We start from the raw sequence: 27,455 nt of genomic DNA, 5'->3' as shown, positions 1-27,455 counted from the left end.
TCTGACCCAAACAGTGTCTATCATTTATTCCTATGATCCCATGATTTTTATACACCAGAATCTTGTGGAAATCATTAAAGAAGCCCTTGAATGTGTATAAAGATCCGGCACACACATTATCTGGGACTTGAATACACAGCTGCAGACACAAGACAAGCAGAACATATACTTTACATCTTTACGTTCACATATACAGTAGAAAGAGACACATTAAAAGGTTCTAACTTACATTTTTCTTAATAAAAAAGAAAATCATCAAACAAGTGCTTTGTTTTGTCATAAAAACCACAAACTGACACAAATTCACACAGGATTTCTTTCATCACAGGGCCCATAATGTAAAATGGCATGTACCATCCATTGCATAAAGATCCCTAAGGTATAAAAATTGATTCGCTCACAATGAAGGTCTTAAGATAAGTTAAGATTATGCCATTTATGTGCATACGTTTTTTTCTCGTAAAATGTCTATCCTTGATTGTGAGCTACAAAAGTCACTGATTATGGCAGCCAGTGCTCATCCATAAGGTGCTCGGGCGATTAAAGGCAATTAGGCAATGATCCCTCTATATACACATTCACAATGGCTTGCGGACCACTAGGGCAGCTTACGGATACACGTCACTGCGCTCAAAAACTCCCTGAATTTAAACTCACGTGTCACTTCCTCCCCTTCCGAGAGCATTGGGTCAACCTCCCGTAGGGTGGTCCATCGCTGTCCTGTGAGCTCGTAGGTCCTTTATCAAAGGCGATGATAGTGTTCTCGACAAGTCCGGCTGGATGTCGCGTGCAGGTTTCATCAGCAAGTCTTGACGGAGGATTTGGACACATCTGAGGTTTTCATGATGACGCTGGCACGTTTTTCGTGGGCCGACAGCTGGCTGGAGGGTCCGGGGCTGTGGGAGGACGAGGGCAAAGGGGTGTTTAAGAGGCTCCAGGTCGGCTCACCGGTGAAGGGGGCGTGCAAGGGCGAAGCTGCGGGGTCTCGGACAGTGGTTATCTTGAAGTTGGGCTTGTCGGTAGAAATGAAAGTGGACATGCCAGGCAGCGCCATCCTCACCTTCTTGTCTTCATGTCCAAATAGCGCGGCCTGAATACGCTGCAGGGCAGAACAAAGCCACGTCAGTGATTAGGAAACTAGAAGAAATTATTAATTCAAATAATAATAATTGATGTTAATCCCATGTTAATCATTTGACATGGTTTTCTATCTTTTAGATGCCATGGACTCCCAAATATAATTATCCTCATGTAAGGGACCCCATCCTAAAATTCATAAATACCCAATTTATAGTGTGGAGAAAAAAAAATATATATATATAAATATACACTAGGGGTGCTCCGATTTATCGGCTACCGATCACTAACGGCCGATAATCGCTTTGGGATGTTTGATCGGCAGTCTCTAAAAAGGCCGATCTCATAAACCATTCTCAAGCTGATGACGCTGCCATGAGAGGTTTGGCACGACATGCCAAATGGCACTGTCTCAGTCTCTGTCCGGCGCAGGTGAAACAATTATAATGCTGAAGGTGAGGTACAATTAATATTTCTTCATTAAATAACTTCTAAAGTAATTTGAAAACTTTCTGTGAGACATAATTTCACGAACAGCGCGAGTGAATCACCACGTGCTCTCTCTCTCTCAAAATATGCAAATGGCTTCAAATCACCACACATCGCATCTGTCTATAAGCGCTGTACAGTTGACACAGGAATGGTCACTTGCACAATCGAGGCAGTGCTGTCACTAAAGTTTATAAATTGCATTTCTTGCCAGTGTTTAATCATTCAGTGCTCACGCACACTCGAAGCGCACACACATAACGCCAGGTTCACACATACTCCGTTCGAAGTGCGTATTTTTACAGCGCTCATGTTAACGGATTTTAAGCGTTCACACTGCACACGGTTGCGGTCCGGCAGTGCGTTCCATAAGCAGTCTGCAGCACTGCAGCGATTGATTCCACAGCGAATTTGCTGCACGCGCTGAACTAAAGTGACAGCTACATGTTTTGCGGTAAATATGAAAACGAAAATGTAGTAATTACACGAAAAATACATATAATTAAAGTCTGCCGTGTTTCACAGTCAACACATATGGCTTTTTGGCTAGGTTTAAAGGAAAAGAGCACTTTTAGATAAACAAGGCAATTATAGATGGCACTCGTGGAGGTAGGAAAACAACATTTATGACCCGCAGGATTGCTTGAAATAAAGATTTAAATGCAAAAGAATAGGCAGTAGAGCTGACTGTTACTGTCAGTGGTAAGTTTTAATTTAGAATGTTTGTGATAACATAAGAAAAGTATTTTAAATGTTTTGCCACTTGCTTGAGCAACTGTTTTGTGCTGTGTGTAAGCTATTGTAAAAACAAAAATGCACTGCATGATCGAACATTTAGGTGAGATAAATATATATTTTTGAAAATGTCAAAAAAATGCTCCCCTCCACCCCTCAAATAAAAAAAAAATCCCCTCTCACAAGAGTCACCTAAGAGGGAAATTCCCCCCATTATACACACACACACACACACATATATATATATATATATATGAATTATTTATTTATTTATTTTAATCTATTATAATTATATTTATTTTAATTAATTTTGTTCATTATTTGTTTATTTAACTTTTATTTATTATAATAAAATGTTTTTATCTATTCATTTTAATGTATTATATTTTATATATTTTTGTTGATTTTAAACTAGTTGATATTAATTTTAATAAAATGTTTATTTATTTACATATTTACTTTAATATGTTTTTTATTATTTAGGGATTATTTGTTTATTTTAATTCATTTTGTTTATTTTTAATCCAACTTTTTAAAATCTGATTTATTATAATCAAATGATTTTATTTATTCATTTTAATGTATTATATTTTAATTTATTTTTTGATTACGTTAAAACTAGTTGCTATTCATTTTAATCAAATGTTTTTATTGATTTATTAACATATTTACTTTACATTTTTTATTATTTATTTGTTTGACATTTTCTCTAAATTCCCTTCCTGACCCTGTCAAGTCTAGGTTCATTCCCTCTCACTCATTATTTAAATAACAAAAATGTGAGAATAAAATTCACGGCTTTGTAATTAAAAACAAATAAAAAATAAAGCACTTTAAAAAAAAAGGATTTACCTGCATGTCATGTAATTTTTATCCAACATCAGAAAATCATGAACTTGAAAATAAACATGACAAAGTGGTAATCTCTGCTGGTGTCTTCCTCAAGAGCACAAAGGTGATAGTTTGCACTTGCAATCTGTCAATTTTCTACCAGGAACTAACGGTATATTTTCATGAATTACAACCTGAGGCCATGTCATAAAACACACACGCTTCCTTGTGTTCAATTTACGATAATCCCGAATTGCATGAGAGCGTTATCGCCCACAGCTCCAGGGGCCCCACCACACATAGCACACAGCTCACCACCATCAGTTGCATTTCCTCTCTGACACTCAGCTTCATGCCTTTGATTGTTCTCTCTAGAAACTACTGCGCTGCCTGTAAGACGTTTGCTTCATACATCTCAACTGTGTTTAGACTGATAACTGGCACATAAAACAGTCTGTCTAACAGCACTTAAAATGAATGATTATTTATAGCTTCTATTGTTTTTACTGACAGAATTATGGCGGCAGACTGGCTATCATCGGACTGCAGGATCTGCTGGCTTCCTGGCATCATGTGAAGGCAAATTTGTCACAAAAAGTGTAGAGTCTAACATTGAAGTCAAACATTAAGTTCTTAGATTTAAAGTAAGTACTGACAAAAAAAAAAAAAACAAGAGACCATGGTACCAGTTTTATGTGAAAATATTATTTATGTCCAAAGAAAAATCTGCTCAATATATATAAAAAATAAATAAAACAATGATATAAAATATGTGAAATATAGAAAATTCATATCAAATAAAATATGCAGTCATTTTGAATTAAAAACAATATAAAAACACTCATTGCTCTTGGACAAATTTAGTCAATTTAGTAACTTTATTCTTGTATGACAATATATCGTAAATACTAAATTAAGTTGTTTTATTTCTCTTTTATTATTACTTTTTTTTCATGCTGTGGTATAATAAACTAAGAAAAAAAAGCATGTCTAAAAGGTACAATTTAATTTAAAGCTTACAGCAATTACAATGGCAAGATTATCAGAAACTTTTCAGGGTGTTAATATCCCGCCATGAAGCAAAATTCCCCTCCCTCGAAGCCTAAATGACATTTTAATCAGCCGTCAAAACTGACAGTGGTCTTCTGGGCTACAGTAACTCTATGGGTGAATCAGAGATTCAGGCTTTCTATTTCAATAGTTTTCTAACAAGCCGCAGCACATTTGCCGGAATCAGCGAGAAGCATCACGTCACTGCTTGCTCTTTCTCTTTTTCCCCCCCCGTCTTGTTTTGCATCAGAGTTCTGAGGTACAGGAACCGAAAACAGGGGGTTGAGAGTGTCTACCATAGTACCATGTAAGATTTACCCAGATGCATGGATAGATACTGGGCGCTAGTAAACGGGAACTAGGAAAAGCCACAATCTTTCAGGCATGAAACAATAAATCACAAGACCTGGCATTTTAAAATCAAATTGAGTTTTATAGCTTTTAGTCCAAGTCTGTAGCTTAAAACTAGTTTTTTTAGCAGATAAAGCCATTTAAAATGTAGTCTTCCTTTTCCAGAAAAAAAAACTGACCAAAATATTATGACTCATGCATATACAAACTTTTATCCAATTAAATGTGCTCTAGGACGATAATTACATCATTTGAGAAGCAAGTAGCAAAGCATGTTCAAGTAAGTTATGCATAAAATGTGACTTTACAATAATTTTTTTTGCAAAATTGCCAAATCCAGTCCTTTGCCTAAAAAATGCATTTCCTTATTAAAGTAAAAATGCTTGTTCATATTCTGCGTGTATCAGTTTGTATAATATGCTACAGTTGATTTATATAATCTGGCACGCTTGTACAAGACTAATTGCAAAACTTTAAGCTCAGGAAATGGCCCCCGATACTAGTTTACTCAAAAACAGCTGTGACATCAAGACACGTTTTTTTAGCAGATAAAGCCATTTAAAATGTAGTCTTCCTTTTCCAGAAAAAAAAAACTGACCAAAATATTATGACTCATGCATATACAAACTTTTATCCAATTAAATGTGCTCTAGGACGATAATTACATCATTTGAGAAGCAAGTAGCAAAGCATGTTCAAGTAAGTTATGCATAAAATGTGACTTTACAATAATTTTTTTTGCAAAATTGCCAAATCCAGTCCTTTGCCTAAAAAATGCATTTCCTTATTAAAGTAAAAATGCTTGTTCATATTCTGCGTGTATCAGTTTGTATAATATGCTACAGTTGATTTATATAATCTGGCACGCTTGTACAAGACTAATTGCAAAACTTTAAGCTCAGGAAATGGCCCCCGATACTAGTTTACTCAAAAACAGCTGTGACATCAAGACAATCACAGGCCCGACTGATCGTGCAAAAAGCCAAAGTGAGCGAGTACTTAGACTTGTTAGACTATCAAGGAAATTTAAGTCTGTAATCTTAGTACTGCAATGGGAGGTGAAAACATTTGCACAAGCACTGACAGCGTTTGATATATTTGGCCCTCAGAGTGGCAGAGTGAGAAAACAGCCTGTGAAAACTTGCTCTGCAAAATTCAAAAGCACAAAAAAACCCTTCACAGGCTCTGGATCAGTGCTCTTCTAGAAACGTACTCTATGCATGCATGCAAAAGCACATTTTTGGCACTGCATGTTAACCTGCATATTTGTGTTATGTCAGTAACAAACCTCTGTACAAAAGAGCTTCCGTTAAATGTCTGAGCCACTAAACTGAATGTTGCTATTCAGGCAGCTGCTATAAACATGTATACAGTAACTCGCTCAGCAAGATTCTCCTCAAACTGTTGCATTTGCTGTAGTTGACCTGAAAGTCAGCACATGTGCAAGCAATTTATATGATAGTGCCTCTAGTGGCTGATAATGCAACACGCACTAATTTTAAAGGAACAGTTCACCCAAAAATGAAACATTTGCTTAAAATTTACTCTCCCTCAGGCCATCAAAGATGTAGATGAGTTTGATGTGGGTATGAGTGGTTATGACCGAATGAATGAAACGCATTTGTCCGTGTTTCACTGCGTCTCGAATCGCGCTCGCGGAAAGCGCTTGAGAAACAGTCTCTTCCGCGGCTCGATAAGATTTCAACTCGTTTTTTTAGTCTCGAGCAAGACTGTACGACATTCACGTTACATGATTTGACAGATTTTTACGTAGAAAGGTTTCGGGGGCCCTACGCAGCTTGCGTATTTTGCGTATAGGGAGGATCGGCTCTGGTTTTATCAGCTGTTTGGACTCTCATTCTGACGGCACCCATTCACTGCAAAGGATCCATTGGTGAACGAGTGATGCTACATTTCACCAAATCTGTTCTGATGAAGAAACAAACTCATTTTGGATGGCCATAAATTTGAAATTTCCAAGTGAACTATTCTAACTGTGAAATCAAATAAAAAATTGTCTTTGAAAAATGTCATAGAGCATATTTTGGCTTTTAGCGTCTGTACGAGAAGCACAATTCAGTTCCTCACACCCCTAAAGCCGTTGCAATAAACAGACGTACACAAAAGGATTCTGGGTATTGCTTGGACACACCCATTAAAAGCACTCTTCTTTCTGGTTATTCCTTTTGGCCACTATCCCTCAGCAACTGTAGTCTGCAATAATTTCACATGTGAACACAATAACAATCTATTCTGCGTTTAAATCTGTCCAGTTTCGCAAAGGGAAATAGCTTGGATGGATTTTGCACTTACCTCTTTGGAGTCTTCCTCACTGGCGCTGTCTGTATCACTCTCTGCTGGAAGATAGAGAGAAAGCAAAGTGGTCAGACTGATTCATCAGGGATTTCCTGACAGACAGGTTACCGTGTATGGGTGGATGAAACAATGCAAAGGATCATCAGATAAAAAAAAAAAGTTCAACCGATAGCCTGTCTGTACATCTGGTATATTTATCCCTTACAGTTTTAGAAGTTTTAACTGATTACACCAATTAATGACTGAAAGAGATCCTCAGGGCCAGTCATTTCTAATGTTTTAGCTGCTTAGATAAGACAATATAAATCGTAAATATCAGGAGAAAGAAGATAGTTTGCTGTGGCATTGTGTTTGTGTTTACTATGAATAACTCAACACTTGAGCAAGACATTTCATGCCATAAACCACACGCTTTCAGCCCCAGGGACTTCTGGGAAAAAAGGATTGTTGATTGGAAAAGACAGAACAACAGGACATGAGTCAACATTCCCGTCCGTTTACAAACGCACTGACAAGTGGTACTGTACGGTAAATTTCACACCACTAAAAACAAGTTTTCATAAGCCAAGCCCCACAATTTCAACAATGCCAAGAGTTCATCTCAGTACTCCACACACAGTCAATGAGCAGACAGGAGAGTAGCTACATTAAAAGGCACACAACACTGCAGATAAAGGATATATTTAAGTATTTTTCTTCTACTCTAGGAAGTCATTTGCATTCCTTAGTCGTAACTAGCTCCCAGAGGGAACTGAATAAAACAGCAACACTTATAGACGGAAATGCAGAAACGTTCTAGCTGCAATCTTGGATCTAGTGTTCACGCTTTTAGCAGCGAGCTGGATGGCTTCTTATCGGAAGCAGTGTTTCAGAGCGGGCCTCTCCCATAGTCAGCAACAAATAATTAGTGGTGTTTGCTAAGATAAGAATTATTACAAGGGTGAATTCTGGTAAATTGGGACACTTTGGCCATTGAGATGACTGGGAGAAAAATGTCCCAAATAACCGAATTCACTCTGTTGCTCGTTTTAACCGTTTGTAATAAGGATTTGAATAAACTTCTAACCCCCGAGTGTTACACTTTAGCATGCAACTCTCTACCAACCACCAATGAATGATTCATGCAATTAGACTTAAGGTTTTTGCTTCGAAGCCAATAAAATGTACGAAAAATTCTCATAGACTTTTCAATAAAAATGATATTATAGAATCCTGCTAGAATACCTAGCAACTGCATAGCAATTCACTTAAAAAAAAACATTACAACAAACTTATTTAGACTTACTTGCTTAACCAAGATTCCACTCCAAGACAGTATTAGAACAAACTCATTCTCCAAAATGGCTTAATTATCATAGAGAAGCACAAAGTCAACAGTTATGTTGTTTCTGCACCACTTGATGGCAAAGGGCTATCATTTACAGAATAGGAATAGGTGTAGGACCAACTCAGACAATGGGTTGTTTGAACATACAAACCATAGCTGTTACAACAGGAGCAACTTCATTTACATTAGGGGTGGTAACCGGTTTAGGATGTTTAGGGATTTTTCTGAATTCGCTGAATCAAGCTATGTACTTTATCACTGCTAGATCTTCAACATCCTCGTCATTTTATCTTATAAGCCACATAACATTCTGGACAGCGTTGTTATTGTTAACTAAAATTAAAACGATTCAAAATTGCTTTGGTAATTGAAATAAAGCTCAAATAAAAAAAATGACAAAGATTAAATATTAGGGAAAAATGGAATATACAAATTGTTGCTTTGGCAAATAACTTAAAATAAGTTGAAGCTGAAGTACTGACATTTCTAAGACTAAAACTGAAATAAAAATAAACTAAAACTATATAGAAACTACACAGAAACTTACAGAACTACATAGAAACATACAATAAATACATTCTGTCCGCATGTCATATGTGGATATTTGTAAATCGTGGCCGGGTGTACTAATTCATTCCTTCCTGTTAGTAAAATGTGGACATGTACTAATTTGTTCTTTCGTTTTACTAAATCGTGGCCCATTGTACTAATTCGTTCCCTTGTTTTAATAAATTGTGGCTACATTGTACTAATCTGTTCATGTGTTTTAATTAATTGTGGCTACTAATTCGTTCATTCGGTTTACTAAATCAAGGCCATGTTGTACTAAGTTGTTTTCTGATTTAGATAAATCGTGGCTCATTATACTTATTATTTCCCTCGTTTTATTAAATTGTGGCTACACTGCACTAATTTATTCTCTCGTTTTGACTGAACTAAAACAAGGGAACTAATTTGGTCACACTTTAGTTTAAGGTCCAATTCCCGCAAACAAACCATTAACTACGACTTTTGCCTCTACTAAGCATCTAATTTCCTAAATAAGGAAGTTGTTAAGTTTAGGTATTGGGTAGGATTAGGGATGTAAAATATGGTCATACAGAATATGTGCTTAATAAACAACCAATATGTTAATAATAGGCATGCTATTATAAAATGGATAGTTCCGGTCCTTGATTCTGATTGGTTGAGCCGCGTTCGAAGCTGTTGTAAATTACACTACAAACATACACCTTTGTTTACTTCTGTGTGTTGCGCAGCAACCACTTTGTTGGAACCACAACTGTTTCTGAGGAACTACATTGTTTGGCGGAAGAATACTGTTTTTATTTATATCATTACACTTTATTTGCTCTGTTTTATTCTGTGAAACCTTACTACGTATATTGGAATAACCGTTTTATAAAAGCAATAAGCCCCGTGAAGCCATGGTTTACAGTGAATTTATAACAGCTAAGCGGGTTTTAGGCACTCTTAGCTGTTATAAAATCACTGTAAACCACGGCTTCTTGGGGTTTATTGCTTTAATAAACAACTAGTTAATAGTGAGAATTGGTCCCTATACTAAAGTGGTACCCTAATTTGTATATCATGGACACGATTTCCCAAATTAAGGGGATGAATTAATAAACTGGGGGAACAAATTCTTAATTGGCCAGGATATATATTAATCCTGCATGTCATGTGTGGGTCTCGAAATTTTTTTTTTTTTTTTGCAGAAATTACATACAAAAACAAAAACCCAATAAAAATCACAAACACAATAAAAATGACTAAAACTCAAATTAAAAATAACTTAAAATATAAAAATTATATTTAAAATATCAATAAATAACACTATATTAGTGACAAAATAATGCTAAAAAAAAAAAAAAAACTGGTCCTGTCAACAACCCAGAACACGCTAATATCAAAAAGTAGTGAGAGCAGTATTGGCAACACAATTTGATATATTTGCAGACCAATACACATCCCAAATTAAGGGGATGAATTAATAAACTGGGGGAACAAATTCTTAATTGGCCAGGATATATATTATTCCTGCATGTCATGTGTGGGTCTCGAAATTTTTTATTTTTTTTTGCAGAAATTACATACAAAAACAAAAACCCAATAAAAATCACAAACACAATAAAAATGACTAAAACTCAAATTAAAAATAACTTAAAATATAAAAATTATATTTAAAATATCAATAAATAACACTATATTAGTGACAAAATAATGCTAAAAAAAAAAAAAAAACTGGTCCTGTCAACAACCCAGAACACGCTAATATCAAAAAGTAGTGAGAGCAGTATTGGCAACACAATTTGATATATTTGCAGACCAATACACAACTAGCTAGCAACCAATCAGAACACTCCAACAACTGCAATGTGTTAACAACCCACTTAAAACACTTTAGAAGGCACACTGCAGTGCACTAAATACAGTACTACAATGAACACCTTGGCAACTCCATAGCAACACCTTAGCATTGCAGCTGCAGTTTTGCATGGGCATATACCACTCACAAAATGTCAAATCTTGCTATAAAATAACTCAGTCCAAAACTTGTCCACTATAGCAATACAAGTGTATAACGGTGTCATGCCTTTATAACATATTGAAGGCAAACTTTAACTTTATGAACGAGCACATGCAGGTGTGTTCACACCTCACCGTTATATATTAACTCCATCTGGCCAGAGCTGACTTACAGTACAGAGGTACAGCCGACGTGACACAGACAGCATGTCCTTGAGGCTCAACTCTAATGGACATTGTACAACACACGCAGCCTACACAGATCTCAATGACTCAAAGCATGTTTCAAGCTAAAAATTAAATGCTTTAGAAGTGATGCTTTCTTTTAAAAAAAGAACAACAGATACACTGCAAAAAATGATTTTCTTTCATTTTCCAGTACAGACATCTAAACATTCTTAAATCAGGATACTTTGAGAAACAAAATGACTTAAGATATTAGGTCTTGTTTTCCAAAAAAAATTATTAAAATGAAGGTCAAGAAAAGGGGAAAGAAAACTAAACTTATTTCATCAAGATAATTTTTTTATGCAGGCCTGTTTCCGCCACTGAATAAAAACAAAAAAAAAGCGAATTGTGGCTTTTTACCTCACAATTCTGACTTTTTTTCCTCCCAATTGCGAGTTTACATCTCACATTTCTCAGAATTGCAAGATATAAACTGGCAATTCTGAATGTTTTCTCAGATTTGCATGATATAAATTCACAATTGCCAGAAATAAAGTCACAATTGCGAGATACAAACTCCCAACCGTGAGAAAAAAAAAAGTTTTTTTGTATCATGCAATTCTTAGAAAAAAGCCAGAACTGTGAGATAAAATGTCACAATTGCTTTTTAAAAATTTTTATTCAGTGGCGGAAAGGGGCTTCCATATTTTTCTGACCCAACTGGCAGGAATTTTGTTTAAGCTCACTTAATTTGATAACTGTTCAGAAAACAAATGTAATATCTTAGTTAATGCCTGAAAGAAGAACAAATATCTGTCAATGTGGAAAGAAAAATAAACTTCACTCAAAGTAAAAACAAGATTATTTTTCCCTATATTTTTCCTATTGACAGATAATATACTCGTGTTTTAGGCCTAAATTAATTTTGATACATTTTTTAGAAAACAAGACTTAATATCTTAAGACAATTTTCATTTTCAAATTAAATGTATCTAGATGTAAGAATTTTAAGATATTTGAACTGGAAAACAAGACAAAAATACAGCAAATAAGAAAACCTCTTTTTTCAGTGTAGTTTATGTCATGCTTGTTTGTTTGCACACACAAGATCAAATCTACCGCCTGTATCGGTTTCCACTGATCACTGGAAAGCAAACAACAGGGTGGTTTGGAGAACTGGACATGTACGTATATTAATCAAAAAGTCAAAATACTTCAATACAGCAAATGGAACCGGACTAGGGCAAATTCAAACCGACAATTTTGTAACTGGATGAGTGCAAAACCAGCAAGGATCTCAAAGAAATGCTGTATTGTGAATATAGTCATGGCTAAAGGATCAAGAGTATATTTGTCAAGCCAACCTCCATACGAGGAGACGGGGGAGATCTGTAAGGGGTACAGGTCGCTGGAGGTCACGGCCTGCTCCTCGTTTTCCGTCACCACCTCGATGGTCTGACACACGTCCGGCAGATCGTTGATGATCAGGTGGTCGTCTGCAGGAGAAGGAGAACAGGGAAGAGAGAGTAAATATGGAGAACAGTGAAGTGGGAAGTGAACATGTTTCTTAAGGGGGCGTGAGCCAGATCTGTGTCATTTTTCACTCTGGACGCAATCCCTCCGGTCCACGTAGCTGAACTCTATTTCCCATGACTTCGTAATGTAATGATGCAGTGGAAACAAGGTTAAAAACAAATTAACCAGCTGTAAGGCTTTTTGTAAATCAATTACGTTGCAGTTGATTTTGCTTTGCCAATTCCATGTGTATCACAAACCCCACATGACTAACAAAACAAACACATGCTAAGCTCACCTTTTACCCCGATCGAGTGCGTTAGTGAGATTGAAGGGGGAAACAGAGAACAGTGGACGTGAATAAACAAACACAGTAACAAGGAGATCTGGTAAAACAGGTCCACGACAGAATGATAGGTGTAGTGTGTAGTGTAAATCCCATCCCAAATATAAAAGACGAATCGCACTTAAATCTGTCAAGAACATGCCTAAGTTGAATGTCACCTCAAAAAAATCTAAATAAATTAGTAAATATATATATATATATACTTTGCATAAATTACATATGTATTTGTATGTTGTGGTAGCACTTGCTGTACTGAATTAAATTCATGTTGATTTATCCTGTTGTGTCTGGATAGGACGATTTTCATTAATATAAATAAAATTATTATTACAGTATGGGAATTTGGTGGGGAAAACTAGCATGAAGATAATGGCCATAATTATATATCAGAATTAACTTTATTGCCAGGTATGTTTACACATATGAGGAATTTGTTTTCGTGACAGAAGCTTCCACAGTGTAACAGAATGACAGTGACAGAACAAAAAACACAGATAATAAAAAAATAGAACAAGTAAATAAGGAATAAAAATATATAAATTGACAGTTGTATGTGCAGGTATATTACAATAGACAGTTTTTGTATGTACAGGTACTGAATATTATGTGCAAATTTGAGGTGTAGACTGAGTATGAGTGTTAGATAAATAAGTGTATGAGTGAATAAATAGTGTGTGTTCCACAGTTATTGTCAAGTGTTCATGAGATGGATGGCCTGAGGGAAGAAACTGTTCCTGTGTCTGGTCGTTCTGGTGCTCAGTGCTCTGTAGCGTCGACCAGATGGCAACAGTTCAAAGAGGGAGTATATATATATATATATATATATATATAATTTTTTCTTTAAGCAAATATAATTTCCTTTTTTTTTTTATTATGGGGTGAAATATGACCCAGAATTTGACCTCCACAATCCCCAATGACATAACCTTTTACAAAACCTTTCCTTTATTATGTCACTAACTGTTCATTTAACGCCAGCCATTCATACAATTCAATAGTAGGCAAATTAAAAGGCTCTTTACTAACTCAGACCGACAGCATAGTGACTCACTGGGTTTACATGTGTAGGTGCTATGAATACGGCTGCTGGCATGAGGAATAAAACTTACTCTATAGGTCAAATTCAGTGTCATAAGTAGATAACGTCTATAAAGTTTTTGATTTTGGAGATTTGTGAAGGCAGAGAAATGTGAGAGAAAGTCAAACAGCTGTGAAGTGATGCATGTGTTAAACTAAGATATGAGAGGCACAGCAAAATAAACTCCGGCTGTTGTGAAGAAGAATTGCCTCAAGAATTCTGGGTATTTGCAAAAAGTGGCTGAGGAACACAGAACAAACTGCTGTTGTGTTTCAAAGGCCCTTACATACTCTCTCAAACCACAAGTCATGCTTTTTTGAAGAGAATCCTAAAATAAACTTGAGAGATCTTTTAACAATTTAATATGTAATAATAATACAATTGAAAAAATATAAGAATGAATATTTGATACATACAAAGTGTTCAGAGAGTTCAGAGAAAGAAAGAAAAAAAGAGAGTTGTTTTTAAGGGTTATTTTAATTTTTTTCTTGTGCTCTGGTTGGACAGAATTTAAACGGGTAATATATTCATAACAAATATTTAAAATAATAATGACAATAATAAAATATATATTTGAATAAAATATTCATTGACTTTATTTGCTACATACATAAAATATTATTAATAATAAATACACAACAAGCCATTCAAAAGTGTTATATTTTAGGGTTGTTTTAAGTTTCTCTTTAAAAAGCATGACTTGTGCTCTGGTTGGACAGAATTCAAAAGGGTAATATATTTATAACAAATACTATATTAATAAAATTCATATTTTTTAAAAGAGAAACTTAAAAAAACAAACATGAAACCTAACACTTACAATAGCTACCAATACCTAACACAACAATAGCTTGAAGTGTATTTATTATAATTATTTATTAATAATAATAATAATAATAATAATACATTATTAATAGTAGTAGTAGTAGTAGTACTTTTCATACGTATCAAATATATTTTCAAATATTTGGGTATTGTTATTATTATTAATAAAATATATTAAATTATAATAAATAATATAAATGTTTCAGGGTTATTTTAAGTTTCTCAAATTTTAATACTCCCTTGAATAGCAGTTATGTAAGAAGTTGAGTAAACGGGGGTATTCCAAAAAGCAAGTTATGTGACATACCCGGGTATGTTTGAGGATAAGCGAGCGGATAATCTCAGCTTTCGGTTCCAAAATCGGAGGTTACTTCCTGGGTAAGTAAGTAACCATAGTAACTTGCTCTCTGAAGATAGCCTGCTCCGGAGCAGGTTATGTTCCAGGGTTAGTTCAATTCAGCGCGTTGAACAGTGGGCGTGACAGATAGCGCACAACATTATATAATATTACAATATGTAATATAGCCTATTATATATATATATATATATATATATATATATATATATTAGATTATTTATTTGTATGATATGTTAATGATGAAGCGCTAATAAGTAATAAATAAGGTAATATATTATTCTAATATGGTTATTATATTTAATTTATTGGCATATATAACAGTTATCTTTATAAATTATAAAACACTATGAAAAGGTAATGTTTAATTTATTATATATATTTATTTATTACATTTTATATTATCTCACACATGGATCAGCATTTTCTATAATGTCTAAATGCTAAATACATATCCGATATGACTTAATATATAATTAGCATCAAACAAACAATATAATTCATATTCTCAAGGATTAAAGATTAAACGGAAAAAAAATAAAAATGCTTGCACTACCATCATTTAGGTGGCGATATGCACTAAGCATGTAAACGACCACTGAATAAAAGAAGAAGACAGAAACAGCATGGCGTGCTTTTTCTTAGCGTCTGTTTCCATAGCGACTCGTTGATTCGTCACTCTGTTGAGAATGTCTTGAGTCTTAACCAGGAACATACTCTGAGTTGAATGAACTTGAAGGGGAAGTCATGGCCTAATGGTTAGAGAGTCGGACTCGTAACTCAAAGGTTCGAGTCTCGGGTCTGGCAGGAATTGTAGGTGGGGGGAGTGAATGTACACAATGTACTCTCTTCCACCTTCAATACCACGACTGAGGTGCCCTTGAGCAAGACACCGAACCCCAACTGCGCCGCAGCACTGCCCACTGCTGTGTGTGCACTTAGGATGGTATAAATGCAGAGCACTAATTCCTAGTATGGGTCACCATACTTGGCCACATGTCACATCACTATGAACTTACTCCCGGATGCGTTTTTGGAACCACATACCTCGAGTTAGCAAGGTTTTGGGTTAATCAATCGAAAGTTCAGGGTTTAGCAGACGGTAAGTTAACCGTGCTTTCTGGAATACACCCCAGATCTGCCAATTTAGTCTGACTATTTGGCTAAATTACACTTGGACTGTGTTGCTAAAGGCCCCGATATATTTCAAATGAAGTTTTGTTTCTTCGTTTGGGGGCAAAAAGCTGTTCGAAAAGGCTGAGTGACGGTATACTGTTTTCGAACATTCCAACACCCCCGCGCTGCTGGAGGCGGAGTGTAGATTAATGTAATTTTAGATTAATGTACGCCGCTCGCGTGTATCCTCTAAACACAACAACGATGCAATGATGAAGTGTATCTAGGTGTGAGACGGGTACCAGTGGTCAGAATATTATAGACAAAAGAATAATGATTAGCAGCAGTTCAGAGTCAAGTATCATGTTTGCAATAAAAAAAGAACCATTATATTTCAATAATCAGTCCTTTATGGGAAGTGTGAATGGCTCATATTCTAAAAACTTTAGCATGATGTTAAAAAAAAAATATTGGAGTCATCTCAATAACTCAAACCTGTTTATTACTTTATTTTATTATTGTTCATTTATTTTATTAAACTGGATACGTTTTTACACCTTTTTATATTTTATGTGGTGTCATGATTTAATTTTGATAAAAACAAAGGTTTATTATTGTATGTTCTTTTGGCATTTCATTTATTGCATTCCTTTTAAATTCGCTTATTGAAAAAAAAATGTATTTACACATGTATTTAGTTTCTTGCCGCCCTATATCGCCACTCTTTCCTTTCATTCTTTTCATGGCTTTGGAAAACTTGTCTGGGATGTTTCTCTGGGATAACTCCAGGTCGTCGACACCAAGCTTTGTTGCTATGTCTTTCTAGAAATCAAATACCTTCTTTAAAGTCTCTCCGCGAGCGATCGTACAGGTACAGATACATTTGTCTCAGCTATACGACACTCCAGTGAGTTCATGTTACTAGTAACTTGTTGGTGTTGTTTTTTTGGATGTTGTTCTCCTCTCTGACCTCGTGGAATGAGAAACGAAATGGGGAAGAAAAAATAAAAATAAATCGCACGTCAAAGAAGGTGGAGTTCCAGAACCCACCCACTGATTGCGTAATCGCCACGACCCAATGGTAGCTCAAAGGTGTTTAGGAGCCAAAATGAACTCCCCCAGAAAGTTCGCTTTGGTGAGCTGTTTCGAACTGCCAAAACAAACTCAAAACCAACTTGATTTTGTTCGAATTGACGTCATATCAGTTCGTTCTTCGATTTCATTTGAAGTATATCAGGGCCTTAATAGATGACTTACAATTATCTGTTTTAGTGAGCAGAGAAATAAAATGTGCCACAGAGAGAAAGTATACAGATAAAAACTAATCCATAGAGCAGATAGCATATCAGATCATAACTCCTTTCTTGCTAGATTGTAAAGAACAGGTTCCACCTGAATATACTCATGTGACCTGAGCACAGGTGTGCAGGGCGGATCAGGAAGTTTACCAGAGTAATCTGCCTCCTGCTTGATTGTGACTGGGGTTTTACACGATGAAGAGCCATTACTGTTTTCCCAACTCGAAGATGCAGGGCATGGTCGCACTGCCTGCAGTTAAAACACACACAAACACATTACATTCACATCTGTGTCAAATTAATCTCATAACCTTTTTTTAAATAGAGCATTTCTGACAGCAACAGAATATACACAAGAGTGAAAGTCCATACCTTTATCTCTTCTTCTTTTTCAACTCCTCTCTTTTTTCCTTTGAGGGACACAGACACACAAATCTAGATCAGTGCATGCAAATAAATAACCCTTCAGAATGTTTCAAAACGGCAGATGTCACAAAACCTGTCAAGAAGATTTCTAGGTTCTATTTCACCCCAAAATCAAAATAAAAAACAGGAAATGTAATAGTATTATACACTAGCAATATAATATTATATACTAGTTTTACTGTAATGTAAACATTTTTATTATCTTAATGATTCTGGATGCTTTACATTATTTGATTTATTTTTTATTCTTAAATGGCAATTGTTTTAGTTTAATATGACATTATTTTAATGACAATCAAACATGCTTATTCACACACAAGCACACACATATACATGTATACATGAAAAATTTGCTTAATTGCCATGAAAATAATGTGGGGGAAAAAGACAATGAAAGTTATTCATACATGAAAACAATATATTTCTTCTAGTAACTGTTTAGGTGAAATGTAACAAAAAATATTTTATTGTCAGCTTTTATGAGATTTGTCCAAAAAGTAACATTTTTTTTTATTTTTAATTGTTATTCTCAATGGTAATTCTCATTCGATCCTCATTAATAATGTTTTTATAAAGCAGTACAACAAATACTAACATGACTTAATTTTCATGATAATTAAGTGCATTTATTATAAACACATTTGTTTCACTATCTTAGTGAGGACACTGCATAGACTTCAATTGATTTTATATCAAGTTAATTATATTTTCTAACAGCTAACCCAATGCCTACCCCTTAATTTACCCATCACAGAATCGTGCAGAACACTCAATTTAAATAAAAACACCTTTTGGCTGATTAATAAGCCTTTTTAACTAGTGAGGACCAGTCAACTGTCTCACTAGTGGGTTGTTAAAGTATTTCACAATATAAGTAAAGACATTTGGTCGCCACAAGTATAGTCAAAATAAGTACACACACATGAGGTGAGGCTGCTCTCAGTGGGTTCATGAGCACTGAACGTCTGCTGATGCCCTGGAGCTCACATCTCCAAAAACGTTGAAGCAAATTTTCAAATAGAAGTTATCTTTATTAACAAACTGCATATTTGAAGTCTAAACGAGTACATTCTCACCTAAAAACTCTTAAAACTACATTCCGTGACACACAACAGTATTATTTTTTTAATTATAGTGGATTTGGGCGTCTGCCATGACACTTGCTGTAAGAAATACCGAAAGCGTAGCGATACAAACAGTGAAATGGTTGAAGTTCTGTTATCGCTAGAATATTGCACTCCTCTCAGCCAATCAGATTTGAGGACTATAAAGAACTGTTGTATATATATATATGGAATGTCCCCATAAAATATGGAAACACAACATATGTGTGTGTGTGTGTGTGTGTGTGTGTGTGTGAAAAAATACACTTAATTTTCACAAAATTAATGGGTGAAAAAATAAAAATGTATTTTTCATTTTATTCAGTTATTCATGCATGAAATTATTTCTTATTTCTTTCTAATATTTTTCGGTGAAATATGGCAAACATATTTTCTTATGTCAGCTTCTGTGAGATTGACCCAAAAACATAACAGGCAGACTAAGTGGGATCACATTCTTAGGTGTGGTTAAACAAACATGACAGAAATGTCTTTAAACTGCACATCATTAAGAATGAAATGAAGCAGTCAGTGTCAGTGCTGATGTGTGTGTGACTGACCTCTCTTTGAATGCCTTTCAGAAGCTGACAGCATCTTGTACACCCTGAAGGCATTTGTTCCCTTTTTGATGCTTTTGTCTTTCACCTCCTCTATGTCAGGCAGGGAGTTCATCGCACAGCGGAAGTTTGCCTTCCATGTTTTGGGGTCCGGTTTGTCACCTGGTTGATATTTCCCTAAAAAATGGCAGTCGAAAACCAGATACACTTATAATGCAGAATGGCAGTTCACTACCACTTCAGCTCTTTATATTTGTATTGACATCATTAGTCATGGAGACACTGCGCTGGACTCTTTTGATGTATAACAGAAACAACCACTCAAAACACCCTAGCAACCAACTAGCAAAATCCTAACAACCACCCAAAACACCCTAGCTACCGACTAGAAAATCCTAGCAACCACCCAAACACCCTAGCAACCAACTAGCAAAATCCTAACAACCACCCAAAACACCCTAGCAACCAACTAGCAAAATCCTAACAACCACCCAAAACACCCTAGCTACCGACTAGAAAATCCTAGCAACCACCCAAACACCCTAGCAACCAACTAGCAAAATCCTAACAACCACCCAAAACGCCATAGCAACCAACTAGCAAAATTCTAGCAACCACCCAAAACACCATAGCAACCAACTAGCAAAATCCTAACAACCACCCAGAAGACCCTAGCAACCAACTAGCAAATGCCTAGCAACCAAAAAGAACACCCTAGCAACCAACCAGCAAAACCCTAGCGACCACCCAGGACACCCTAGCAACCACCCAACCCAGAATACCCAAGCATCCAACAAGCAAAACCCTAGCGACCAACAAATAACCACCCTAGCAACCAACCAACTCAGAATACCCAAGCAACCAACAAGTAAAACCCTAGCAACCACCCAGGACACACTAGCAACCAACAAGTAACCACCCTAGCAACACCCAACCCAAAATACCTAAGCAGCCAACAAGCAAAACCCTAGCGACCACCCAGGATACTCTAGCAACCAACAAGTAACCATCCTACCAATCAACCAACCCAGAACACCCAAGTAACCCCTAGCGAGTACCAAGAACACCCTAAAATCCATCTAGAAACCCTAGCAACCATAATGCAGCATGCTAACAACTCCTCAGATCATCCTAACACTGTAGCAGTGGATTTTGCGCAGGTAATCACCAATTAAATTGTGTTCTGAAAATTAAACCTAGTTTGAATCTAGTCTGATCTAGATCTAATTTGAATATTCACAATCGCATCCCAACATTTCAAGAACGTTTTGTTTGTACAGCATGTATATGTGCATTTAAGTGCACATATGACCGTTTGCATGCTGACTGCACCTGTATGGATGGCCCAGTTTCGGAAGAGCGGAGCATCTTTCTCCACGTCCCAGCCGTGTCGCGCAGCATGCATCCATGGAATCTGGAATATTCTCTTCTCCTGCAGGCAAAGAACATGCAAAACATGTCACAAGCCAAGACACACCCAATATGCACTGCGTTTGTGCATGCAGTCACATTTACGTGGCAAAAAACTTCAAACAATAGCATCTTGCTCACGGCAAGTGTAGTTTCAACAAAACAATGCTGCATAAAGACAAGTTTAAACAACCACATTCATGGTACCTTGTTGACCCATTTGAGCCCCGGTATTTTACAAGAGTTAATCTGCTCTTCCAACCATGGTCTCATACGCATTCTCTCCACCGGCATGCTGGCCTAGAGAAAGAGAGAGAGAAAGAGAGATCTGGAATGTGTCAAAGTTTGACAGCAACTTTTCCTCCTTCAACAGGTTGTACATTCATCTATGGCTATCCAGGAAGCACGATGACAAACTTTAACCCTATTTCTAAAAGCAAACCTCCAACGGAGAACATCTGAATCACGATTTACTGAAAGTTACTGCAAACAAAATGATTATGAGATATGATGATTCGTATTTGGGCTTTCTTGAAAGCAAGAGTCAGGACCGTGAGTCAGGATGTGAATGACAACACAAATAGAGGATGTTGGAGTGTTTGTGTGTGTGTGTGTGTGTGTGTGTGAGAGAGAGTTTATCTAAGAAAGAGTGCATGTGGTCAGACCTGTAATATCAATCATGCAAGATGAAAGACATGAGAAGATGTTTCTTAATCCATTTTCATTTCACAAAGCTCAAATCACAAGTTACCGATTAACCAATCTGAGCTCATAAAAAGGTTTATAGTTAATCACAATGAAAACTCGCGCATTAAAATCATCCGTTTGTCGCTCAGACCTTTGCGTTTTTATGGTCCGTTAGGAAATGAGTGAACAAAGGCAATCAAAACACAGAACAACAACATACAAGCATTACACTGTATACTACATTCTAACATAAGCCCAGAAATTATGAGCCCCCAAAAAAGTTGCAGTTTGAAATACAGGCATAAAACCACACAAAACCATAACCCAATAAGTAGGAATGCATGATATACTGGTCTCATATAGCTGATGTTACTGAGTTTATATATATATACATACATATATGTAATATTATTAAATATATTAAATAATATTTAAGTGTGGACATTTATTTTAGACGTTAGACTGTTTTTACCATCATATTGTGCCAACATAAATAAATAGCATTTGATTATAATAAAGAATCAGCACTGTTTCTTGAAGACACTTCTCATCTAAACTATTCATACCAACTATTCAACTTTCTCATTAACTATTCATCAGTAAGTTAGTATTTTATACTGTACATTATAACACTGTAAAGCCTAAATGTAATCAAGCATCATGATTTGAACTTGACCAAAAAATACTAATAATACTAGAAAATATAAAAACGATTCACTTTAGTTGTTAGTGCGTTTTATTAACACAAAATCATGTTCTAAGAACATGAAGCTATATTTATCAGCTTATCAAACATAATTTGGATTCAGACACTGGTGCACCAGTTTATGACAGACACTTTCCATTACAGTGCCCGTGTTACACGCAGTGCATGTCCATGGAAGTCAATAACAGCAATAGTAATATCCACACGTCCGTGCAAACGTCTCAATAACATAATTTGACATTAAAAACCCGTTATTCGTTAGTTATGCTCAGTACTTACGGTGGAGTTACATTGCGGTGTCCCAATCATTCTTACAGCACACTAAATCAGTTGACTTACACCTCCCCAAATAAGTATGAGAGTGTTGTCAAGTCAACTCAAAAGTGAAAATAAATATTCCTTGGTTGCCATTGGACCCAAACACCCCATGACTTTCGATTTAACACCCACCCCAGCAACTCTACGTGGCCTACAGCATAAACATCCACTTATATTCATACGAGCCCCATAAATACATGCGGAAATGCTATTTATTACCTGCGACGCGGAGAAATCACTCCAGGAATAAAAGCAAAGAGTGTGTGGAGAGTCTTGACAATTTGTAGTTCTCGATAACAAAACGAAAAGTCAAATGGGTTTGATTTGGCTCTTCAGATCGAAAGCAAAACAAGTGAAGGAAACAAGCGCTTGGGTGGAAATCCCCAGTGTGCGCGTGTGTGAGTGTGCGTTGTGCGCTTACTTCGTGTTTACAAATCCTACCACGGCCAAGGTTTGGTTCATTAATATTAACGACGTGGCGAGACGTTCGCGAGCTGATTAGCTAGCATACAGACAACTTCGTAGGTGGGCGTGTAAATATTAGTAAAAGTAGGAGGCAGTTAGTAACGCCGTGAAGGGGAAGGCTTAGCTAATGAATATTAATTACGCAGCGAGACGCTCGCGCAGTGATTGGCTGACAAGCAGAAATGTGGGTGGGAGTCAACGAACGACCCTTTCTGTTTTTGAGTAGTGTTAAGAATATGTTTCCTTTTCCAAATGAAAGCCTAATACAAATAACACAAATCCATTTGCATTATCACAAGAAAAAATATATGTAATATTGCTCGTCTTTTATTGTATATCATAGTTATTTTTTATTAACATCACTTGTGCCTTATTTAATTATTCTTCCCTCTCACAGCTTTGATTATGTGTATAGTTTATTTCGCAATACTACATGTAAAACAATTAAAATACCTTGAAATCCACATTTACCGGACGCTCCAGAGACTTCAACCCGTCTCTGGATCTACTAAATATTCATAAGCTAAACCTTTGCCGTAGTAGCTGTGGCGCTGGTTCGCTCATTGGCTGCAGGCTGAAATGCGAAAGGCGATTTCATTTTCACTTCCTCGTTGTTTCGTTATTGCTTCTTAAAGGCAAAGCAGGCAGAAAAGAAACTTAAGCTGCAACATGCAAATATGTATCGCACTTTACGATTTTTGTCAAATTACCACGTTTCTGAGACTTCATTTAGGCTATATCACATCTGTTTATATGCAGATGTTGTGCATTGCAGTATGCATCTGACGTAAAACTGCATTCATCTATTGTATGTTTTTATTAAGTGCACTACTGATGTGCACATAATACTTCTGTCTATGACTGTAGCTGGAATGACATTTCCAGAAAGATATTGAGCTGTAGAGATGAGAGAAGCAATGCAAGTTGTTAAAAGCATTATAGCTGTGCAATCCTATCCTCACTGTCTTTCCACACACACACACACACACACACACACACACACACACACACAGATTTCGTTATTGCTTCTTAAAGGCAAAGCAGGCAGAAAAGAAACTTAAGCTGCAACATGCAAATATGTATCGCACTTTACGATTTTTGTCAAATTACCACGTTTCTGAGACTTCATTTAGGCTATATCACATCTGTTTATATGCAGATGTTGTGCATTGCAGTATGCATCTGACGTAAAACTGCATTCATCTATTGTATGTTTTTATTAAGTGCACTACTGATGTGCACATAATACTTCTGTCTATGACTGTAGCTGGAATGACATTTCCAGAAAGATATTGAGTTGTAGAGATGAGAGAAGCAATGCAAGTTGTTAAAAGCATTATAGCTGTGCAATCCTATCCTCACTGTCTTTCCACACACACACACAGAGAGAGAGAGAGAGAGTCTCATATCGTATCTATGTTGCCAAGCCCTGCATCTCTCAGCGTATGATGCAACACACCGACTCTAACAACACAAACCCCATTTAAATAATACATTGGACTCAGATATTCTTTGCTAGAGTACCATAGTTGCAAAACAACCCTAAAGCATGTCTAAAATCAATCTTCTTTTCTTAAATCATCCATGTTTTTCCCCTGTACAGCAATATTTTTTAATTAAACAAACACGAAAAGGAAACAGCTTGACGGATGGTTGAGAAACAAGACTGAAACAGAAATAAGGTAAAGTTTCAGGGAGTTGTTCTGCTTTCTGTGGCATTTCTCAGGAAGACACCTTGATGTTTTTAAGCACTTGGCTTGGATCTAAGAACAGACCACCACCTAGTGGTTAATACTGGTGTGATCTCGTAATACACGTATCTTATTTATTAATATTATAATATATTTTAATATATTATTATAATTAACTAAAACTAAAAGTTAATTCCTTGAAAAGTAATTGAATAAATAAATGTTAACTGAAATAAAATATAGTATAAAAAAGTACTTTTATTTCATCTAGTTGCCAATGCAGCATTTCTAATGTTCATTATTGTAGCGATGTAATAAAACAGACAAATCTAAAATGGAAAAAAAAATTAATAAAATCTATATAGACACATTAAGAACTAAAAAATTCAAATAAAGCACAACTAAATTATTAATGAAAACAGAAAACATACAAATAAATACGAATTCAAAATATTAATAAAAACTATAATAGCATCTCAACGATCCTGAAGTAACTCTTTGAGAATTTAGACACTTATGAACAGTAGTTTTAGACGCTTGTGAAAATTGCTTTAAATAAAATGTTTTAAAAATAATTCCTTTAATAGGTTTTATTGCTTCACTTCTTTTAAATAAAGCAAATCAGTATTTGGTGTGAATAACCTTATGCTGATTTGGTGAGAAACATTTATTATTATCACTATTAATACTGTCGTTGCTTAATATTTTTGTGGCAATCACACATTTTCAGGATTCTTTGATAAAAAGTTCAAAAAGTAATTTTTTGTAAACATTATGAATGTCTTTACGGTCACATTTGGTCACTTTAACGCATCCTTGCTGAATAAGATGATTCATTTCTTTAAAAAAAAAGTGTGTGCGCGTGTGTGTGTGCGCGTGTGTGTATATATATATACATAGAGAAAGAGAGAGAGAGGGGGTAGTCCTGTATCTTTTTCTGCATTTTGTTCAACTTTAGAGTCTCAACACAAATTACACAAAGCACACAAGCTTAACAGTAAACAAAAATATTTATTTATCATAATACAAATTGTGCTAGAGTTCATGTTCAGAACTTCCTCTTGTCAAACGATCTTTAATAAACCTGAGAACTGTGAACCTCCACACTCACAGATGTCTGCACATGTACAAGACAAAGCAAGCAAGGCACAAATGATGAGTGACAGCCTAAATGTGCATAGAAAAAATCATAAAAGTCCAGCTGTCTGTGTCAAATCCAGCACTGTAAAATTTCACACACCAGGATTAAACAGATACACAAAATTTCAAATACCCATGATCAGATAATAGTTTATTAAAGCCAGTGTTTCCCTTATAATTGCCTTTATATCCCTTCCTGTTTTGGCTGCAGTCTGCAGTGCTTTAAACGCCTACATAACAATTATTAAAATAATGATTTAAAAGTGCTCTTATCCCACTGCAACATAATCAGTAAAATACACATGAATTATTTAAGGAAATGGAGTTCTTTGGTCAGCATAGACACAATACACGGCATCTGTTTCATGCCATCAAACCCTGGAAGATTGGAGCAGGATTTAAAGTCCAGCGCCACCTTGTGGTTGACACGTGTCATGATCTGCATGATCTCTAGTTGCTTGCCGTATTTTGACAGCATCTCGCACAGTGAGGAGATGAACCAGGAACCATTAGCAACGTTCCTCCAAGAGTAATAACCTGAGAACAGACAGAAAAGAAGATAGTAAGGGCATTTGTATTTGCGCATTTTCTTATTTGGTTCTCAAGAAAGTTTCTTAGAACAGAATATTAGTTACCTGGTACAGTGGAGTAGACATACAAAAAATCTGCCTCAACAGGAATCCTCTGTGTTCCCTCTTCACTTTCACCGTCACACTCAATGCCAGCATCCAGACCTGAGCCTCGGCAAGCCTGGAGACACACAGGACAAACACACTCAAGCATCTGTGTAAGAAGCTATTTATGTCATATAATTTGCATCTCTGCACATTAGTGAACAAAGGTCTACTGGCTACTTAAAAAAAGGCAAGAGCTCTTTAATAGGTCTCTTCTTCCTCAAGAAGGAACTGTTCATTTTTAAAGATTTTTGGTGTTTTTTTATGTAGACAGGAAAGTGTGTGGGATTAGTTACCTGGTGCAGTGGAGTAGACATACAAAAAATCTGCCTCAACAGGAATCCTCTGTGTTCCCTCTTCACTTTCACCGTCACACTCAATGCCAGCATCCAGACCTGAGCCTCGGCAAGCCTGGAGACACACAGGACAAACACACTCAAGCATCTGTGTAAGAAGCTATTTATGTCATATAATTTGCATCTCTGCACATTAGTGAACAAAGGTCTACTGGCTACTTAAAAAAAGGCAAGAGCTCTTTAATAGGTCTCTTCTTCCTCAAGAAGGAACTGTTCATTTTTAAAGATTTTTGGTGTTTTTTTATGTAGACAGGAAAGTGTGTGGGGGGGGGAAGGTCCGCGAGCACGAGACCCCCAAAGCGCAACAACGCTGTATGTCAGCGCACTACACAGAAGGCTATCGGCGCCAGCGAATTGTTTGTTTTTAAAAGCATAGTTCACACAAAAATTAATATTTCCTTGTAAATTGGCCATCCAAGATGTAGATGAGTTGCTCAGCAAAGGATCCTCTGCAGTGAATGAGTGCCGTAAGAATCAAGGTTCAAATAGCTGATAAAAACATCACAATAATCCACA

The 27,455-nt window shown here is 36.0% G+C and overlaps 2 protein-coding genes across 4 annotated transcripts in view; both read right to left on the bottom strand.

Moving 5' to 3' along the window:
• Positions 1-23,051, bottom strand: LOC107589123 (interferon regulatory factor 2-like). Of its 3 annotated transcripts, none has more exons than XM_016277476.1 (9): positions 22,833-23,051; positions 21,110-21,202; positions 20,825-20,924; positions 19,496-19,669; positions 17,779-17,816; positions 17,557-17,656; positions 12,238-12,369; positions 6,847-6,890; positions 1-1,099 (listed from the first exon to the last, which is right to left on the bottom strand). In XM_016277476.1, the coding sequence occupies exons 2-9, from the start codon at positions 21,194-21,196 to the stop codon at positions 800-802; spliced, it is 975 nt and encodes a 324-aa protein (XP_016132962.1). In that variant the 5' UTR covers positions 21,197-21,202; positions 22,833-23,051; the 3' UTR covers positions 1-799. The 3 variants fall into 3 exon arrangements, with proteins under 3 accessions (XP_016132962.1, XP_016132960.1, XP_016132959.1); XM_016277474.1 differs by lacking the exon at positions 22,833-23,051 and adding an exon at positions 22,575-22,682 and having other exon boundaries at positions 6,847-6,887; XM_016277473.1 differs by lacking the exon at positions 22,833-23,051 and adding an exon at positions 22,575-22,674.
• A 2,733-nt stretch (positions 23,052-25,784) lies between these two features.
• The window catches only part of LOC107589121 (caspase-3-like), a 5,565-nt gene continuing 3,894 nt past the window's right edge, over positions 25,785-27,455 (bottom strand). Inside the window, exons 6-7 of the mRNA XM_016277472.1 lie at positions 26,880-26,994; positions 25,785-26,446 (exon numbers count right to left, since the gene is read on the bottom strand). Coding sequence (XP_016132958.1) covers positions 26,217-26,446; positions 26,880-26,994 — 345 coding nt within the window. The 3' untranslated portion in view covers positions 25,785-26,216. The remainder of the gene's footprint in view (positions 26,447-26,879; positions 26,995-27,455) is intronic.

This window comes from Sinocyclocheilus grahami, unplaced genomic scaffold, assembly GCF_001515645.1.
Source record: "Sinocyclocheilus grahami isolate Dianchi unplaced genomic scaffold, SAMN03320097.WGS_v1.1 scaffold112.1, whole genome shotgun sequence".
NCBI lineage: Eukaryota > Metazoa > Chordata > Actinopteri > Cypriniformes > Cyprinidae > Sinocyclocheilus > Sinocyclocheilus grahami.
Note: the sequence above shows the minus strand (reverse complement) of the source record. Positions and strands in the feature narration are given on the sequence as shown.

Coding starts and splice junctions, on each gene's coding strand:
- LOC107589123 (XM_016277473.1), bottom strand. CDS start 22,604: ATGATTGGGACACCGCAATGTAACTCCACC. Junction 19,670..20,824: donor AAACTGGGCCATCCATACAG/GTGCAGTCAGCA, acceptor GCCATTTTTTAG/GGAAATATCAACCAGGTGAC. Junction 17,817..19,495: donor TGAAAGGCATTCAAAGAGAG/GTCAGTCACACA, acceptor TGTCCCTCAAAG/GAAAAAAGAGAGGAGTTGAA.